Raw genomic sequence first — 19,817 nt, 5'->3', positions numbered from 1 at the left:
TCTCGATGAACATTTCAAATGGTCCTATATGCTTTGATCGATTCTCTTCATCGACTTTCTCTTTTCATAACCACTGCTATGCAAACAGATTTGGCACTAATTCTACCACATAGTTTGATAAAGGAGGTTCTTATCTAGCGCCAAAACGTCAAATACAACAGGGAAAGGTTTTTCAGCTGAGTTATTGACGAAAGAGAAAGTCGATGAAGAGAATCGATCAATGCAGATAGGACCTTTTGAAATGTTTATCTAGAATTTTCTTAATTTTTCCCGAGGGGGGCGACACATCTAAATCTCAAGTTTAGATGCTCAACAAATCTCACACTAGCGAATCTATCTTCGAAAAATCTTCTTTCATTTGTCGCATCTACTTACATCGCGCATCATCTTCTTGCAGGAAATCTTCAGAATCGTCAACAATCTTCTTTCTATCTACTCAGCGTGCGTGCAGCTAGCCACAGCATAACAAATTTTTTTCTGCATCGTAGATAGAGTCGTCCCCCTTGATTTTTCCCCATATTTTATTTTTTTTTATTTTAATATCGCGGTGTTGTCAACAAACTACGTAACATTACGTCAGATTGTTGAGGAAAAACGTCCTCTTTTAGTTTTACTATCTGAAACTCATATTGTAGAAACTGAAGCTTTTGATCAGTATAGTATTCCGGGATATATTGTTGCTGCTTGTTTATCACATTCTAGACACATTGGCGGTGTTGCTATTTATGTCAAAGAATCAGTTCAATTCAACCTTTGTACGAACGAAGTTATTGATGGCAACTGGTTCTTGGGTATTACAGTTGTGCGTGGCATGAAGATGGGTAATTATGGTGTTTTGTATTATTTTCTCAGTTCTACTGACCAGCGTTTGGTTGAAGTTCAAGAGAACTGGCTCGAGACGTTCCTTGATTCTAGTAAATTAAATATATTAGCTGGTGATTTTAATATTAGTTGGCGTGATAACTCTAATTCGAATCATTTTAAGCGTTTAGATGATTTCTCAATTTAAAACAAACGGAAGATGAATATACGCGTATTTCCAGACACAGTAGAACTTTAATTGACCACATTTATTCCCTAATATCAATAACAAATATGAATTAGTAAAATTGAACCACTGGAGGAAATATTCGAAACAGGCTGTTTTGAATCTTGTTGAGAGGAGCGTGGATTTTCCATTCGTGGCCGGTAGCTTAGATGAATCTACAGCTACCAATCCTCAGTGGTTCCTTTTCAAAAAGCAGCTGGAACGATTAAAGTCGATGAGTTTTGTCCTATCAAAATGTTGCACACATTAGAAAAAATCTTAGAACTTGTTGTTAAAGGTCAGCTGTTGGGGTGTTTAAATAGAAATAGTTTGTTGATACCGAAAAAATCGGGATATCGGGAAGGTCATTATTGTGAAACCGCGTTGAATTTCATATTAGCGAAGTGGATAAATAACTTGGAGTGTAAATATACGATTGTTACTGATGTATTGGATCTTAAATGAGCTATTGAAACAATTTCTATGCCCTTATTGTAAAGATCAATCAAGCACTTTGGAATTACGAGTACTGTATATAAATGGGTTGAAAGCTATTTCTGTGACAGGACTCCACGGACTGTTTTTAATGATTTTCGTGGGGATATCCATGGAGTGCCCCAGGGAAGTGTATTAGTACTCCTGTTATTTATTATGTATATTAATGACATTCAAAGTGTTTTTTTTTATGTTACTTCATACGCGAAGTTAACGATTTTCAGAGTTGGTTGGAAATGCTAACATGAAGCTTTAGTGTGATGATTTATTAGCTAGAGAATGATCTTTAGAAGAGGGTAGGTGGATAGTTCCGTTAGAGTACGGCAGTATGAAAATTGAATAGAAGTTGAAAATGAGCGAAGGGCCATTAATGCGACAGTTTTAAGATTATCATTGATGCTCAGCACAGAAAACAAGATCGACGGAAAACAAATCAAGGAAATTGCGGGGTTGCTAGTGTAATAGGATGCTTTGTTGATTGTTCATTAACTCTTGATTGCTTGTAATACTTATGATTATTTTAGGTGGACAAAAAGGCGAACTTTGAGGTGGACGCTTAAGCTTTTCCACATTTATATCACTGTGAAGCAGCTTTAAACTCTAGAGGGAATTTATATATGTAACTGTAACTAGTTATATTTTGTTTGCTAGCCTGGATAAAATGTCATATTTAATTATCTTAAAGATTAATCGTCCTGCTTAAACCTTTGTAGAGGTATGAGATGATACCATCATCACCATCAGAAGTTTTTTTTCCGAGAAAGTGTCGGAAAATTTACTCAAACTATGACGCCGCCACCGGCAGAAAATAACATATCACACCGCCGCCGAAAATATTTTGATCGGCGCACAGGTCTAGACTTGGAACTGGTTCCAACGTGGATAATAAACAAATTCGCTAATATTTTTTTTTTTTTATGTATATTAATTTATTTGATAAGGCTCAACCGAATTAACTTAACAGAGCCGAGGATTCACGGTCACTATACAATACATCTTAAAGCTATAGTCAAAAGGTACAACACAATAAACACTTTATCTTCCGCTATCCAAAAAGCCTCCTCCATAAGAACTGGAGCCGCTTCCAGTAGTTTCATTGTATGGCAAATTGTTGTACGCCAACGAGGGTCAGAGCGCGTCCATTGCAGCAATGGACGCAAAACGTGGTCAGCACTCACACACTCATCACGAAACGGTTGCTTTCCAAAGTCGACGACGCATCGACCGAAAGAACTGCTGATGAAGAACAATGAGGAGGACCACACAATGGTTGCTGCCGAGTAAACAGACGATCGCGTAGCACACATCGCGAGTGGCCTGCTTTTGTCGACAGCCGAGTGAACACTGAAATTCGCTAATAGTAATGAGTACAATTGGCAAAACTTAACAGTGTGCCAAAATGTGCCCTACGTGCCGAAAAATGTGCTATGCTGTGTTTCGGCACAGTGTGCAGAGTTGATTACCCCTTGTATTTTCTAAAACTTTGCCAAAGATTTATCTTGAACATGAAATATTTAAATAAAAATAATGTTTGATTGGGGATAAATCATTGATCTGTCAATTTCAAAAGAAGAGAAACTTTCCCAAAGACAACACTAGCCAAAAATGCAAGATTCACGAGATAATGACGTTTGCCCGTCTTTTCACAGTTCTGGACCACTGTGTGGCGGTGTTCAAATACAGTACGCAGTGCCGTGTTGTGTTTGGACATGCCTGAATTGAAACTTTGACCAGCATTAGTGGAGCGATGCCACCTCATTGACGATTTTGAAATTTGAATACTATGTCCTCTTGAAGTTCTCAATATGTGAATAATATACGATGATAATTTATGAATATGGTTACTCATGAAGTACTCGAAAATGTCGAGTTGACATTCTCAATATCAGGAATATTACACTTACAGAGGTTCATTGCCATCTCGTTGATAATTTTGCCATTCTAATCCTTCGTTCTTATGAAGTTCACGATATGCAAATATTTGGAATATCGCCTACATGAGATCTTAACATTCTTATGCTTCCTCCTCATGATGTTCTTGTCATTCTTATTTCAGGAATATCTTTCTTCCAGAGGACCATACACACTTAGAAATAATTAATTTTACATGTGACGGAATCCATCTTTGACATAAAAGATGAGACATAAACAAACATGTCATGTAATATTAGGTACTTCGAGACTGAAAAGTTCGTTGCTCGACGAAAAGTACGTTTGATTCAGCTATATTTCACGTCTGTTATGCCTTAAATTTATGTCAAAATTGACGCTCGTATATGTCACTCTCAGAGCACCTAAATTTACAAGCATTTTTTTAAGTGTGTAGCCAAATCATTGATATTTTTGAATTTCTAATAATTCGTCCTTACGAAGTTCTCTTGCTTATCTAATGCAATGTCGCCCTTATGTAGGATTTTTGTCATACCGATAATTTCTAAATTCTATTGCTTCAGTCTGGTGAAGCTCTCGATTTGCACATCTTTTGAAATTGCAACTCACCTGTTATTTTTTTCCAATCACTCGTTCGTCAATGAACCTGCAGAGCAAAAATAAAAATTAATATCACGTCAAAGAGGATGCAGTACAAGCGCGGTAATAAGGTGATAGGAGAAGTAAGTGATGAATCGTTTACATCTAAAATACAGATATTTTTCTTTTCACAAAAAAAAACGTCGTGGCATCGATAAAATAGCAGCGCATACCGATTTTCATACAAAATGGTCAACTTTTACATTATGTAACTTTGTTAACTTATGATCAATTGAGCTGAAACGTTCACCAAAGAACTACAAATATGTTCAATTTCACGATTACAAAATATTAAATTTTTGGAAGCACCTGCCGGAAAGTGAGACACCAGGTACAGTTGTTTAAAATAATAGCAGTAGTAATAATTTTTATTTCAGCTTAATTTTGAGATTTTAAATTTTACATTTCTCAAAATTCTAACAATCCCCACCCAATCGACAAATGTACATAATAGTTAAAAATGTAATCGTAATTGTGGTTGACTATTTTCACTGCTTGTACTATACACCATAAAATTCTCCGTCGGATGACATTTTTCCCATGATTTTGAAAAATATGCGTTTGAAATTAGTAAAATGAGTAAAAATGACAAAAAATGACTCAGTCTAGGAGAAGTACCAATAGAATGAGAGTATCCAATAGTAAACTGAATTGAAATTTGCGCTGATTTCAGTAGCCGTGAAGTAAAGTAAAAAAAGGCGTAGCCCGACGTTAAAAAAAAAGAAGAACAAACACAAAAGTCGCAAAATGCTTACCTTCACTTATCTCGGCACGCTAGTATACAGCGTGTGGATGGTGGTGACGACGATCTTCGTAAGCTAATTATGGTGACGTGACTGTGAACGACTACTTGAATCACCAACAAAACCTTGATCACTTTTAATCACTATTAATGTATTTCTTGAACAAAAAAATTGAACCAGCTTGGCCCAATGCTCGACTGAGAATGAATGTAACTAGTTGTAAAACGTAAATTAATGTTAAACAGACCAGATTAGCTAATCTATTGAAATCAGCAGCAAGCAGACGGGCCAGATAAGCGAATCCATTGATATCAGCAGCAAGCAGTAGCAACAGCTTCGCCCAAGGTGGATAACAGTCTTCACGAAACATAGACGGCGTTGAGCATGAGGTACAATTTCTTCAGTGCACGTTCATGGAACGCGCGTGTTACCTTTCGAACTCAGGTGTACTCTACACCAGTGCCTTTAGAGGGTGCTCTAACTCTTAGAAGGGACATTTCAATTAAAATCGGTTCCTTGCTATGAAAATAAGAATGATCTTTCAAAACATCATCATTTCTCAATAGTAATGGAGTAAAACGATATGCAGAGGGAACAAAAAGTGGGGGGGGGGGCTTAAATGATAAGTATGAAAAGATGCGTGACATAAGAGAGGGGGGGGGTTGACAATTTGAAAATATTGTGCACGACGTCCTCTGTACTAAACGTCAAAGTTGGTCCACTTCTTTAAATATGTTCAACATACAAGACCCTCGTAGAACCTTAGTTTCTGTCTTGCTTCCAACATTAGAATCATATCAAATCAGAAACGATTCTGGAAATTCCTTATTGAGGAGACATTTTTTAAAGCAGACTCAAAACTGAGGCTGAACTTTTTTGAAGTGAGTTCCAACTTTCGAATAAGTCATCAAAATTTTACTAACTGAGTCTAAACTTTTCTGTTATGTTATTCAATCCTTTTTAAAGTTGTCAAAGCTTTCCTGAAGTGATTCAGCATATCCCGAATCCAAGTTTTAAAGAATGATTTCGGATTTTTTGAAGTGAGACAACATTAGCTGATTTAATCCCTTTCCTAAAAGAATCCAAGGTTTCCTGCATTGATTCAACTTTCTCCGAACTGAAACCAAACTTGTCAGAGCGGGTTTGACATTTTCCTAAGTGAGCTCCAGATTTTCCTTAACTACTTTGGCATTTGACAAGGACGCAATCTTGCTTAGGTCATCTAGCTTTCCTAAAAGTGTAGAAAGTTTTCCGAAGTGAACCGACACTTTTTTTAGCTTCAATTTTCCAAATGGAGTCAAACCTTTTGTGAAGTGTTTTAATACCTTCCTTAGGGAATCGAAACTTTTCTGTCGGGTGATTGAATTATATTTAATGTTAGTCTAAGCTTTCCTGCAGTGATTTAACTAATTTTTAACGTAGATTCCGCTCCCCTAGACCCCTTCCTCGTTATTGTGAGATTCACAAGCTTTGAAAATTAGGCTGAGGTTTTCAAGAATGGACCTTCGTGTGTTCATACCTGATGAAGCAAGCACAATTGTTAAGAAAACTGGGTTTACATTCACAAAAGTACGTATTTTTACAGAAATTTGAGTTGCTTGATCTTCAAGTTAGATTTTGGCTCCGTCCTTTGAAAAACAAACCTTTGTGAGTTCATACGTGATGGTAGATTTGTTTGATGCCAGGTTGGATTTCGGTTCAATCGTTTGAAATTTTTGCTTGGATTTTATAGAATGGAGCTTTCTGAATACCGGAACGATGAACCTGGTTAATTTTCACAAAAGAAGGTATTTTCATAGAAAATTTATCTCATGTTTTGCCGAACTGAATTTTGGCTCCTATCTTTGAAAAATAGGCTTGAATTGTATAGAATAGAAGTTGCTGAATCCATATGAGAGGGTTGACTTTCACTAATTTTTGAGAATACCGAGTTTAAATTCTCAAAAGTACGTATTTTAATAAAAACTTTGATTTTCTGTCCTGCCAAGTTTAATGTTGGCTCCGATCTTTAAAAATAGACTTAGATTTTATAGAATGGAGCTTGGTTAATCCATACGTGATGGTACATTTTTTGAAGCATGCGCAATTTTTTAGAAAATTGGATTTGAATTCTCTAAAGTACGTATTTTTATAGAAATTTGGGTTTCTTGTTCAGCCAAGTTGAATGTCATAATTTGAAAAAATAGGCGTGGATTTTACAAAATTGATGAATCCATATGTATTTTCATAGAAATTTGGTTTTTCAGCTCTGCTAAATTGCATTTCGGCTCATATCTTTGAAAAATAGGCTTGTGTTTTATAGAATGGACCTTGCTGAATTCATATGTGATGATTATTTTTTTAAAGCACACACAAAGCCAGGTGTAAATTGATAAAACTACGTATTTTTGTTAAAATTTGGTTTTTATGTTCAGCCAGGATGGATTTGGCCTCCTTCCTTTGAATATTACGCTTGGATTTTATTGAATAGACCTTCCTGAATCCATACCATGCGAAGGAAACTCTACTTTGCAATTGATATTAATTCTTTTATTTGACATTGAATTGTCTAGGTCAAAATTAAAATAGCTCATTTACTTGAGATTACATTTGAAATGCAGTAAAAAGCAAAATTACTGAAAGAATGCTTTGTGCAAAAACAAGCTAACAGAAAAAAAAGGTTCCCTCAGCTGAAAATGAAGCCTATCGATTCGATGATTCAGAACTGAATTTTTGTGCCTACTTGTTATCTAGCAAGATAAACAAGAGATAGTGTTAGCAGCGCCGGTGGTGTAGTGGTAAGCGTGATAACCTCTCACCTCAGCAGGCCTGAGTTCAATCCCAGTCGGCGCCACCGGGATGTTCTGAGGCATAACATTTCTGATCACGCCTTCCTTCGGATGGGAAGTAAAGCCGTTGTTCCCCGGTTCATGAGTTTGATGGGTCGATAGGTGGTAGAGTCCAGGTGTGGGAGCTGCCTTCCTGGCGTCGGTAGCACGGAAAATAAGATCGATGGAAAAAAATCAAGGAAAAAAAAGAGATAGTGTTGAATGGAATTTGGAATGTACCGAGTGCAGACCCGAACCGTCTTATCAGTGTTTGATAAAAAAAATATTAATTCATTTCTTAGAACATGTTATCAGTAGGCTTAAATTCCTCGTGGTATAATCATTAATGCCTTAGGTGTAACTAGAGTGTTGGGCTAAGGGGATGCTCACAGTGGTCGGAGATGGCAAAATCACAAAATTAATTGATTTAATCATATCGTCCGGCCATTTTCCAAAGATAAAAATCCCCATATAGAAATTGAGAGAAGTGGGAATAATTCGCTGTCGGTGCATGTTCAGGTAAAAAAAGTGAACGACAACCTAAATAAATTAGCCAGGGATTTTGCCGTTCAGTTTTTTCTCGGAAATTATTGTTAAACAAGCAAGAATAAAATAAAATAAAAGATTTTTCTCCATACAGTCTTACCTGTTTTACTACCAGCCCCAGAGAGGCAAAAAAAAAAATCAAATTTGAGGTGGAAAATTTGAATTTTGACGACACTCTATTTGTGATTTCCCTCTCACAGACTACAAAATTGAGTACCTGACACTGCAAAAGTAGTAGTAGTAAAATTTATGTTTATTTGCTGGTTTTTTATGTTTCAACATTTGGTTTTACATTTCAATTGGTTAGCCATTGGCTCTTCAACTTTTTTCTAGTTAATCGGTTATTCTAATATGATGATTGCGTTTAGCGCTAATTTACAGGATACCCTTTTAATGGCTTGTTTCAGTTTGAATTTTAAAATTTGATTACCTACCTACTTGAGCACAGAGACCCACCAAACTACTTGAACTAGGCTGCCAAATCACGAATGATCTGGTGGTTTGATCGCATACAGTCGACTCTGAACCTTTCCAGCGTGGACGTATTTTGCTCCTCGAGTGTTTGAAGATCGGCAAGGTGGTGAATCTCAGAATTACGAGTTCGCGGTGTACTGTTAAGGATCTTTCTGAGGATCTTGTTTTGGATCCTCTGATGCTTTAGGTGGTGGAACTTAGCACAACTCTCCCAGATTGGAATACCATACTCAATAGCCGGCAGAATGATCTACTTGTGGACAGCAAGCTTGTTTTTGAGGGATATGGGGGACTTCCTGTTTATCAGAGGGCAGTGGCGTAACTAGGGTAGGGCAGACAGGGCACTTGCCCTGGGCGCCGCAGTCGAGGGGGCGCCGCGGCGCCCCCTTGGCTGCGGAAATTTTTTGGGTACAAAACCATTTTGGGCGCAAAAAGCGATCACAAAAAAACCCACTCTAATGATATCTAGAAATTTTCGCAGTCGAGGGGGCGCCGCGGCGAATGACATTTGGGCGCGTAGCGCGCCCACGGAAAACGAAAAGTGCGCCCGATGCGAATGAGCGGCGCCCGACGTTGCGGAAAGGTTCGTTTGGGCGGATTAGTCCCCCGCCGGGATCGCTGATCGGCGAATATTTAGTTTGTAAGGTCATAAAAAATTATCGCGAAAAAAACTAACTCATTTTTTCAGTATTCCATCGACTGTTCTCATAAATATTAACATGCTGATAATTATGACTGTAAATTGACAGTTCGCAATGCGCTGCAAGCGCGTAGGCTAACGAGATTTGTGATCCTATTTGATTTATCTGCAGTTCTGGAATCTGCAGTTGCAATTATTCAATCTTATGTATTTGCTGTAATAAGTACTCTTTATTCTAGTGAAGTAAATTAATTTATGTCAACACATGCAAATCATCCTTTTCACTTAGTAGATTATAGCCCATGACCGTTAACAGGAGCTATTGGAGCAATAACAACAGTTACAGGTCTTGTTCAATGATTCCACCAATATGACATTTCTTTATTTTTATTAGGAAATACAATTACTATATTAACAATATATCAATGATGACGAGATATTTCTCGAGAAGGAACTTTTCAAGGACTTCATACTATTCCTGTAACACTAGGATTACGGTGAGGAATAATTTTATTTATTATTTCAGAAGTATTTTTTTTTTGAGCCTTTTTTCATAGAAGCTTATCTCCAACAATTGAATTAGGAATAATTTGACCCCCAGTCGGAATTATTGCTTTTAATCCTTTTCAAATTCCTTTATTAAATACAGCTATTTTATTAGCTTCAGGAGTAACAGTTACTTGAGCTCATCATAGTTTAATAGAAAATAATCATACTCAAACTATACAAAGTCTATTTTTTACTGTTCGATTAGGTATTTACTTTTCTATTCTACAAGCATATGAATATATTGAAGCTCCATTTACAATTGCCGATAATGTCTATGGGTCAACATTTTTTGTAGCAACTGGATTCCATGGACTTCATGTATTAATTGGAACTTCATTTTTATTAATTTGCTTAATTCGACATATAAATTACCATTTTTTAAGTAATCACCATTTCGGTTTCGAAGCTGCAGCTTGATATTGACATTTTGTTGATGTAGTTTGATTATTCTTATATATTTCAATTTACTGATGAGGTAGTTAATTTATAAAGTATATATTTGTATATGTGACTTCCAATCACAAGGACTAAATAATTTTAGTATAAATAATTATTATATTATTAATTATAAGATGCATCATTTTTACTATTACAATTATTGTAATAATACTAGCTACAATTTTATCAAAAAAAAAACAATTACTGATCGAGAAAAATCATCTCCTTTTGAATGTGGATTTGACCCAATAAATTATTCTCGATTACCTTTTTCATTACGATTTTTTTTAATTGCTATTATTTTTTTAATTTTTGATGTAGAAATTGCATTAATTTTACCAATAATTTTAATTATAAAAACATCAAATATAATTAATTGATCAATTACTAGTTTATTTTTTATTTTCATTTTATTAGCAGGATTATATCATGAATGAAACCAAGGGGCCTTAGAATGAAATAATTAAATATGAAGCGATTTATTGCAATTAGTTTCGGCCTAATCTTAGGTGAAATTCACCCATATTTTTAATTTAGGATAATAGTTAATTATAACATTTAATTTGCATTAAAAAGTATTGAATTTATTCAATTTATCTTAATTAATTGAAACCAAAAAGAGGTATATCACTGTTAATGATATCATTGAATAATTTGATATTCCAATTAAGAAATATAAATGGAATTAAACCATTAAAGATAAAAGTTAGCAGCTTTTTCTCGATCATCATATTTCTTATAAAATTATTTATACAGTTTAAATTAAAACATTACATTTTCACTGTAAAAATAAAAATTTATTTTTTATTAATATTTTATATAATATTTAAAAATTATTATAATTTCCCAAACATCTTCAATGTCATGTTCTAAATATAAGCTATTTAAATTTTTATTATTTTAAAAATAACATTATTATTACCAAAATAATTACTCATAATATATAACTTAATAAATAAATTTTTAAATTATTATTTTGAAATTCCTGAATATATAATGTATAATTTTTTAATTGTATATATAATATTTGACCTCCAAAATATTCACTTCATCCTTGATCAAAACTTTTATAAGAATGTATTCCTAAAATTAATGGTCATTTAATTACACCAATTGTAGAAATAACAAGTATAAATCATATACTTCCAGAAAAAAAACTAAAATTATACAATACTAATGACTTATTAAAAAAAAATAACTTTACATTTCTTATTAAATAACCTATTACTCCACCTAAAATACATACTAATAAAGTTAATATTTTTATATAAAAAGGTAAACAAATTATTTCTGGATTAAAAAATATTAATCAATTTAATATTCTCCCCTCAATAATTGCTATTACTATTAAAAAAAAATTCTAAAAGATATAGTTCACCCCCTATCATTTAATATATTTAAAGAAGTTCTATTAAAATCTCCTGTTATTGAATAATAAACTAATCGAAAAGAATAACATACTGTCAAACCAGTAGAAAAAAAAAGAAAAAAAGAAAAAAAATATATAAGATAATATAATTATTTCTAAAATTAAATCCTTTGAATAAAATCCTGCTAAAAATGGTATACCACATAATGCTAAATTAGCAATATTAAAACAACTACAAGTTAAAAGTATTCTTATTCTTAAACTACCTATAAAACGAATATCTTGAGCATTTTTAGTATTATGAATAATTACACCAGCACATATAAATAATAAAGCCTTAAATAAAGCATGAGTTAATAAATGAAAAAAAGCTAACTTATAAAAACCAATTGATAAAATTCTTATTATAAGACCTAATTGACTTAATGTAGATAAAGCAATAATTTTTTTTAAATCGAATTCAAAATTAGCCCCTAATCCTGCTATAAATATAGTTAATCCAGAAACTAATAATAAAAATTGACCTAAAAAAGTATTTTCTAATAAAATATTAAATCGAATTAATAAATAAACTCCTGCTGTTACTAAAGTTGAAGAATGAACTAAAGCTGAAACAGGGGTAGGAGCAGCTATTGCTGCAGGTAATCAAGAAGAAAATGGAATTTGAGCTCTTTTAGTTATAGCAGCTAATATAACTAATCTTCCAATAACTATTATTTCAAAATTTGATTTTATTATATCTAAATAAAAAATATAATTTCAACTACCATAATTTAATATTCAAGCAATAGCCAACAATAAAGCAACATCTCCAATTCGATTTGATAAAGCTGTTAATATTCCAGCATTATAAGATTTTACAATTTGAAAATAAATAACTAAACAATATGAAACTAAACCTAACCCATCTCATCCTAATAAAATTCTAATTAAATTAGGTCTAATAATTAATATTATTATTGAAAAAACAAATATTATTACTGATAAAATAAAACGATTTACATTAAAATCTTCTCCTATATATTGGTTTCTATAAAAAATTACTACAGAAGAAATTAATAAAACAAAAGATATAAATATTAAACTTATTCAATCAAATAAAAAAGTTATTACAATTGATATAGAATGAAGAGACACAATTTCTCATTCAATAAAATATACTAAATCTTTTAATAAAAATTTTAATCTTAAAATAAATAAAATAAATCTAATAGAAATTAAAATATAAAATCTATTTTTACAATAATTAATTAAATAATTCACGATCTAGAATGAAAAATTTCATATCATTGACACCACAAATCAATATTTTTATTAAACTATTTAAATATAATAATTAAATTCATAATATACAAAAATTACTCTTTATAATTAATAATTTTAAAGGTAATCAATGTAATATTAATAATAAAAATTCCAGAACTCTACCTGAAGAAAAAAAATAAACCCCTGAATAAATTTTTCCATGCTGACTATAAGCAAATAAATATAAAGTATAAGCAGCACTAAAAAAAGATAAAAAAGCAAAACTAATTATTGTTAGTCAAGATCAACTTACAATTCTATTTAATAAAGAAATTTCTCCTAATAAATTTAATGTAGGAGGAGCAGCTATATTCCCAGAACATAATAAAAATCATCATAAAGATAATCTTGGTATAAAATTTAATATTCCCTTATTAATTAATAAGCTTCGTCTTCCTATACGTTCATAAGAAATATTTGCTAAACAAAATAAACCAGAAGAACATAATCCATGAGCAATTATTAAAGTATAAGAACCATTTAATCCTCAATAAGTTATAGTTATTAAACCACTTAAAACAATTCCTATATGAGCAACAGAAGAATAAGCAATTAAAGCCTTTAAGTCTATTTGTCATAAACAAATTAATCTTATTAAAACTCCCCCAATTAATCTGATTCTAATTCAAATAAAATTAAATTTTATACCTAAACTTTGTAAAATAGAAAAAAACTTGAAGTAATCCATATCCTCCTAATTTTAATAAAACTCCAGCTAAAATTATTGAACCAGAAACTGGGGCTTCTACATGAGCCTTAGGAAGTCATAAATGAACTAAAAATATTGGTATTTTTACTAAAAAAGCAAATACTATACATAAATATAAAAAATCTAAATTATATAAATTTTTATAACTTAGTATAATAAAATGTATTGTATAATCATCATTTTTAATAAAAAAAAAATACCAATTAATAAAGGTAAAGAAGCTAATAAAGTATAAAATAATAAATAAATTCCTGCCTGTAATCGTTCAGGTTGATACCCTCAACCTAAAATTAAAAATAAAGTGGGGGGGTTGGTTGGAAATGCTAACATGAAGCTTTAGTGTGATGATTTATTAGCTAGAGAATGATCTTTAGAAGAGGGTAGGTGGATAGTTCCGTTAGAGTACGGCAGTATGAAAATTGAATAGAAGTTGAAAATGAGCGAAGGGCCATTAAAGCGACAGTTTTACAAGATAGACGCACATTTTTGCCTAGCCCGTACGATGTACGCGGGGACTTGAAGTATGTCTCCAAGTCCACAGCCTGTGGACTTGGAGACATACTTCAAGTCCCCGCGTACATCGTACGGGCTAGGCAAAAATGTGCGTCTATCTTGTAAAACTGTCGCTTTAATGGCCCTTCGCTCATTTTCAACTTCTATTCAATTTTCATACTGCCGTACTCTAACGGAACTATCCACCTACCCTCTTCTAAAGATCATTCTCTAGCTAATAAATCATCACACTAAAGCTTCATGTTAGCATTTCCAACCAACTCTGAAAATCGTTAACTTCGCGTATGAAGTAACATAAAAAACACTTTGAAAATAAAGTGGGAATTAATCTACTTTCAAAAAATAAATAAAATATAAATATTCTTACAGAACTAAAAGTAAAAATAAATATTAATAATAAAAAATAATTATAAATAAAGATAAATTAATATAGGGGAATTTACGTATTCTCGGCAACCTAAGCAGCGACCTTCTTTCTATAGCCTTTTTCTCTATGGAACGCACACATATGCAGTATTGGTTTGTTTACAATGTTTTGCTGCCAGCTGCTCTAACAATTTCAGTCGAAAGAATTGTCAAAAACTGTTTTGAAACGCTTTTACAAAGCTCCAATCTTCTCTAGTGAGAGCGAGTATTGTCGGCAACCAGTTTTTCTTCGGCAACCGTTCCATTTGAACTGCATGTAAATCTGCTGTTCTATTATCGGCAACTCGAAATCAGCTACAATTTGTAGTGCGTGTGTTTCATTTCAAGAAAACCCTGCTAGATTGCTTTTTCTCAGTGGTAAAAATATAGTCAAATTGAAGCTGAAAGCATAAAGAATCGTTTGCATGCATTCAGCGAAGTGTTTTCGTAAGAAAATCCAGTGAAAATAGTGTTTCAATTTGGGTTGCCGAAAATAGTCTGTCATGCCGAAGCCGTCATTTCCCCTAATTATTGTAACGAACTACTCCTTCTCTTGCTATTAATATTAACCCCCAAATTCAAAAACTTAATAAAATTAATCCATAGGAAATTATATCTATTCCAAAGTAATAAGAAATATCACAAAAATAATAATTTGATCTAATTTTAAGTATAAATAAACAAGTAGATAAAAAAATCAAATTCTGAGCCATACAGTACATATTTTTTTTTTAAACAAAAAAAAATATAAATAAAATTATAAAAATAAATTTTAACATTGTAAAATAGAAAAACTTTGAAAATAATCATTACCATGGGTTCGAATTATAGAAACTAAAATAGATAAACCTAAAACTCCTTCACAAACACAAAAAGTTAAAAAAAAATATACTAAAGTATCTTTCATAATTTATAAAATTTAAATATAAAAATAAGAAAATAAATAATATTAATACTATAAATTCTAATCTTAATAAAGTACATAATAAATGTTTTCGACTAGAAATAAATACAATACATCCAAAAATAAATATAATAATAATTAAATAACACATAAATAAATTTACCATTAGTTTTAATATTTTATTATAAACTATTTCTTGATATTATAATATTTATTATATTAACCTTTTTTATTACTAGATTTATTTTTATACAAATAAAACATCCTTTAGCAATAGGATTAATACTACTAATTCAAACTTTTTTAACTTCTTCATTAACTGGATTATATGTAAAAACATTTCGATTTTCTTATGTGTTATTTTTAATTTTTATAGGAGGAATATTAATTTTATTTATTTATGTAACATCTCTTTCATCAAATGAAATATTTTCAATATCATTTAAGTTATCATTTATAGTAATTATAATAATAATAATTTTTATAATCTTTTCTTTCTTAATTGATAAATCGGTTATTGAAAATTTTATTAATAATAATGAAATAAATTTATTTTTTAATAACTCTTTAATACCAGAAAACTTAATTGAACTAAATAAAATATATAACTTTCCTACAAATTTAATTACTTTAATATTAATTAATTATTTATTTTTAACACTATTAGTAGCAGTAAAAATTACAAAAAAAAATTATGGGCCCTTACGTCCAATAAATTAATGACTAAATCATTACGAAAAACTCACCCTTTATTTAAAATTGCTAATAATGCATAAGTAGATTTACCTGCCCCTTCTAATATTTCTGCTTGATGAAATTTCGGTTCATTATTAGGATTATGTCTTATTATTCAAATTTTAACTGGATTATTTTTAGCTTTACATTACACTGCTGATATTGAAACAGCTTTTAATAGAGTAAATCATATTTATCGAGATGTTAATAATGGATGATTTTTACGAATTTGTCATGCTAATGGAGCTTCCTTTTTCTTTGCTTGTTTATTTATCCATGTAGGACGAGGAGTTTATTATAGTTCTTATTTATTTACTCCAACATGAATAATTGGGGTAATTATTTTATTTATAGTAATAGCAACAGGATTTTTAGGATATGTTTTACCATGAGGACAAATATCCTTTTGAGGTGCCACAGTAATTACAAATCTTTTATCAGCAGTTCCTTATTTAGGAACAGATCTTGTTCAATGAATTTGAGGAGGATTTGCAGTTTATAATGCTACTTCAACACGATTTTTTACATGCCATTTTATTTTACCTTTTATTGTTTTAGCTTTAACAATAATTCATTTATTATTTTTACATCAAACAGGTTCAAATAATCCATTAGGATTAAATAGAAATGTAGATAAAATTCCATTTCTTCCTTATTTTATTTATAAGGACGTATTTGTATTTGTAATTTTTATTTGAATTTTAATTGGATTTATTTGAAAATTTAATTATTTATTAATAGATCCAGAAAATTTTATTCCTGCTAATCCTTTAGTTACTCCTGTTCATATTCAACCAGAATGATATTTTTTATTTGCTTATGCAATTTTACGATCAATTCCTAATAAATAAGGAGGAGGAGGAGTAATTGCATTAGTATTATCTATTGCTATTTTAATAATTTTACCTTTTACTCATATTAGTAAATTCCGAGGACTTCAATTTTATCTATTAAATCAAATTTTATTTTGAAATATAGTAATTGTAGCTTCTTTATTAACATGAATTGGAGCACGACCTGTAGAAGATCCTTATGTTTTGACAGGACAAATTTAAACAGTTTTATACTTTTCTTATTTTTTAATTAATCCTTTATTAACTAAATATTGAGATAAATTATTAAATTAATTAATAAGCTTTTATAGCATATGTCTTGAAAACATAAGAAAGAAGTAAATCCTTCTATTAATTTTTGTACTAAAAAATATTCATTAAAATAATAAAGATAAAATAAAATTTTTTAAACCAATAAAAAAAAATAAATAATTTAAAGATATAGGTAAAAATCTTTTTCAAGCTAAATATATCAATTTATCATAACGGAATCGAGGTAAAGTACCACGTACTCAAATAAATAAAAAAGAAATTATAGTTAATTTAAAAAAAAATATAATTCTATAAATATCTCTACCTAAAAAAATTACTCTAAATAACATTCTTATAAATAAAATACTTGAATATTCAGCTAAAAAAATTAATGCAAAACCTCCTCTTCTATATTCAACATTAAATCCATAAACTAACTCAGACTCTCCTTCAGCAAAGCCAAAAGGAGTTCGATTAGTTTCAGCTAAACATGAAGCAAATCAAACTAAAGCTAAAGGAAAACAAAATACAATAAATCAAATATATTTTTGATATAAATAAAAATTTAAAAAATTATAATTACCAATTAAAAAAATAAAACTTAATAAAATTAAAGCTAAACTTACTTCATATGAAATAGTTTGAGCTACTGCCCGTAAACCTCCTAATAAAGCATAATTTGAATTAGAAGATCAACCAGCTACTATAACAGTATAAAGACCCAATCTTGTAATACATAAAAAAATAAAACTCCTAAATTAAATTAATATAGTTTAATTAAATAAGGTAAACATATTCAAATTAAAAGAAATAAAAGTAAAGAAAAAATAGGAGAAAAATAATAAAAAATATAATTTGATAATAAAGGATAAGTTTGTTCCTTAGTAAACAACTTTACAGCATCTCTAAAAGGTTGTAATAATCCTATAAATCCTACTTTATTTGGTCCTTTCCGAATTTGAATATAACCTTAAACTTTACGTTCTAATAAAGTTAAAAAAGCAACTCCAACTATAACACAAATAACTAATAATAAACTTCCAATTAATGATACTAAATAATCTATTAAAAACAATACTATTTATAATTAATTAAATTATATAAATAAATTCTAAATTTATTGCACTAATCTGCCAAAATAGTTTATTAAATATTAATATTATTCATAATTTTAAAATCTATATTTTTTAAATTAGGTCCTTTCGTACTATAATATAACAATTTAATTAAGGACTTACGCCGGTTTGAACTCAGATCATGTAAGAATTCAAAGGTCGAACAGACCTAAACTTTAAACTTCTACACCTAAAAATAACTCTTAATCCAATATCGAGGTCGCAATCTTTTTTGTCGATATGAACTCTAAAAAAAAAAGTTACGCTGTTATCCCTAAGGTAACTTAATTTTATAATCAATATAACTGGATCAATTATTCATATTTTAATGTAAATAAATAATAAAAGGTATTTAAATTTTAATACCACCCGAGTAAAAATTTTTATTAAAATACAAATTTAATTATTCTTTTTAATTTATAATCAACAAAAATAAAGATCTATAGGGTCTTCTCGTCCTTTAATTACATTTTAACTTTTTAATTAAAAAATAAAATTCTATAAAAATTTAAAAAAGACAGTATATATCTCATTCAACCATTCATACAAGCGTCCAATTAAAAGACTATTGATTATGCTACCTTCGCACAGTCAGAATACTGCGGCCCTTTAATATTATCAGTGGGCAGGTTAGACTTTAAATTAAATTCAAAAAGACATGTTTTTGATAAACAGGTGAATATATAATTTGCCGAATTCCTTATTTAAACCTTTCATTTTAAATAATTTATATAAATTAAATATACTAATTTTATCATAATTAATAAATTTTAATAATTAAAATTTATATTTTAATAAATAATTTAATTTAACAATAAATAATAAAAAAATTAAAATAAATTATAACAAATTTATTAATGATAACTATTTTTAAGCTTACATTTATTGAAATATTTTATTTAAAATTTAAAAATTTATTTTAAAGCTAATCCCTTAAAATATTAATTTTATAAAATAAAAATATTAAAAAAAGAAAATTTTTAATTCATAAATCTAAATTAAATTTATTCCTTAAAAAACTAGATATATTTTAAAACGATTAACATTTCATTTCTAATTATATATTTAAAATAATTATGCTACAGTAAATTTTATAAATAATAATTATCTTCAAAATTCGAGAAAAATTAATATAATAATTAATTAATTAATAAACACTGATACACAAGGTACAATAAATTAAATTTTCTTTTAAAATAAAAATTTTTCAAATTATTTCAATTTTCTTTTAAAATACTAATAAACTATTATAAAATTATTTTTTCTTTAAAAAATACTAAAACAAATAAATATAAAATTATTTTTATTAAATAAATATAAAAATACATAAAATTAATAAATAAAATTTAATCAATTTAAATTGATTTGCACAAATTTCTTTTCAATGTAAATGAAATACTTTACTAATTAAGCTTTAAATTGTCATTCT

The 19,817-nt window shown here is 29.7% G+C and overlaps 2 protein-coding genes and 1 pseudogene across 2 annotated transcripts in view; 1 reads left to right on the top strand and 2 right to left on the bottom strand.

Moving 5' to 3' along the window:
* LOC135703303 (uncharacterized) overlaps nt 1-19,817 on the bottom strand; it is a 148,891-nt gene that overhangs the window by 43,567 nt on the left and 85,507 nt on the right. The window lies entirely within an intron of this gene.
* LOC135703275 (NADH-ubiquinone oxidoreductase chain 5-like) lies at nt 11,138-12,262 on the bottom strand (annotated as a pseudogene).
* LOC135703271 (NADH-ubiquinone oxidoreductase chain 6-like) lies at nt 15,364-16,173 on the top strand. Its single transcript, XM_065224425.1, has 2 exons — nt 15,364-15,367; nt 15,623-16,173. Exons 1-2 carry the CDS (start codon nt 15,364-15,366, stop codon nt 16,171-16,173), a joined length of 555 nt encoding a protein of 184 aa, XP_065080497.1.

Source organism: Ochlerotatus camptorhynchus, unplaced genomic scaffold, assembly GCF_037179485.1.
Source record: "Ochlerotatus camptorhynchus isolate MF236.1 unplaced genomic scaffold, CSIRO-AGI_Acam_v1.1 ptg000020l, whole genome shotgun sequence".
Lineage (NCBI taxonomy): Eukaryota > Metazoa > Arthropoda > Insecta > Diptera > Culicidae > Ochlerotatus > Ochlerotatus camptorhynchus.
Note: the sequence above shows the minus strand (reverse complement) of the source record. Positions and strands in the feature narration are given on the sequence as shown.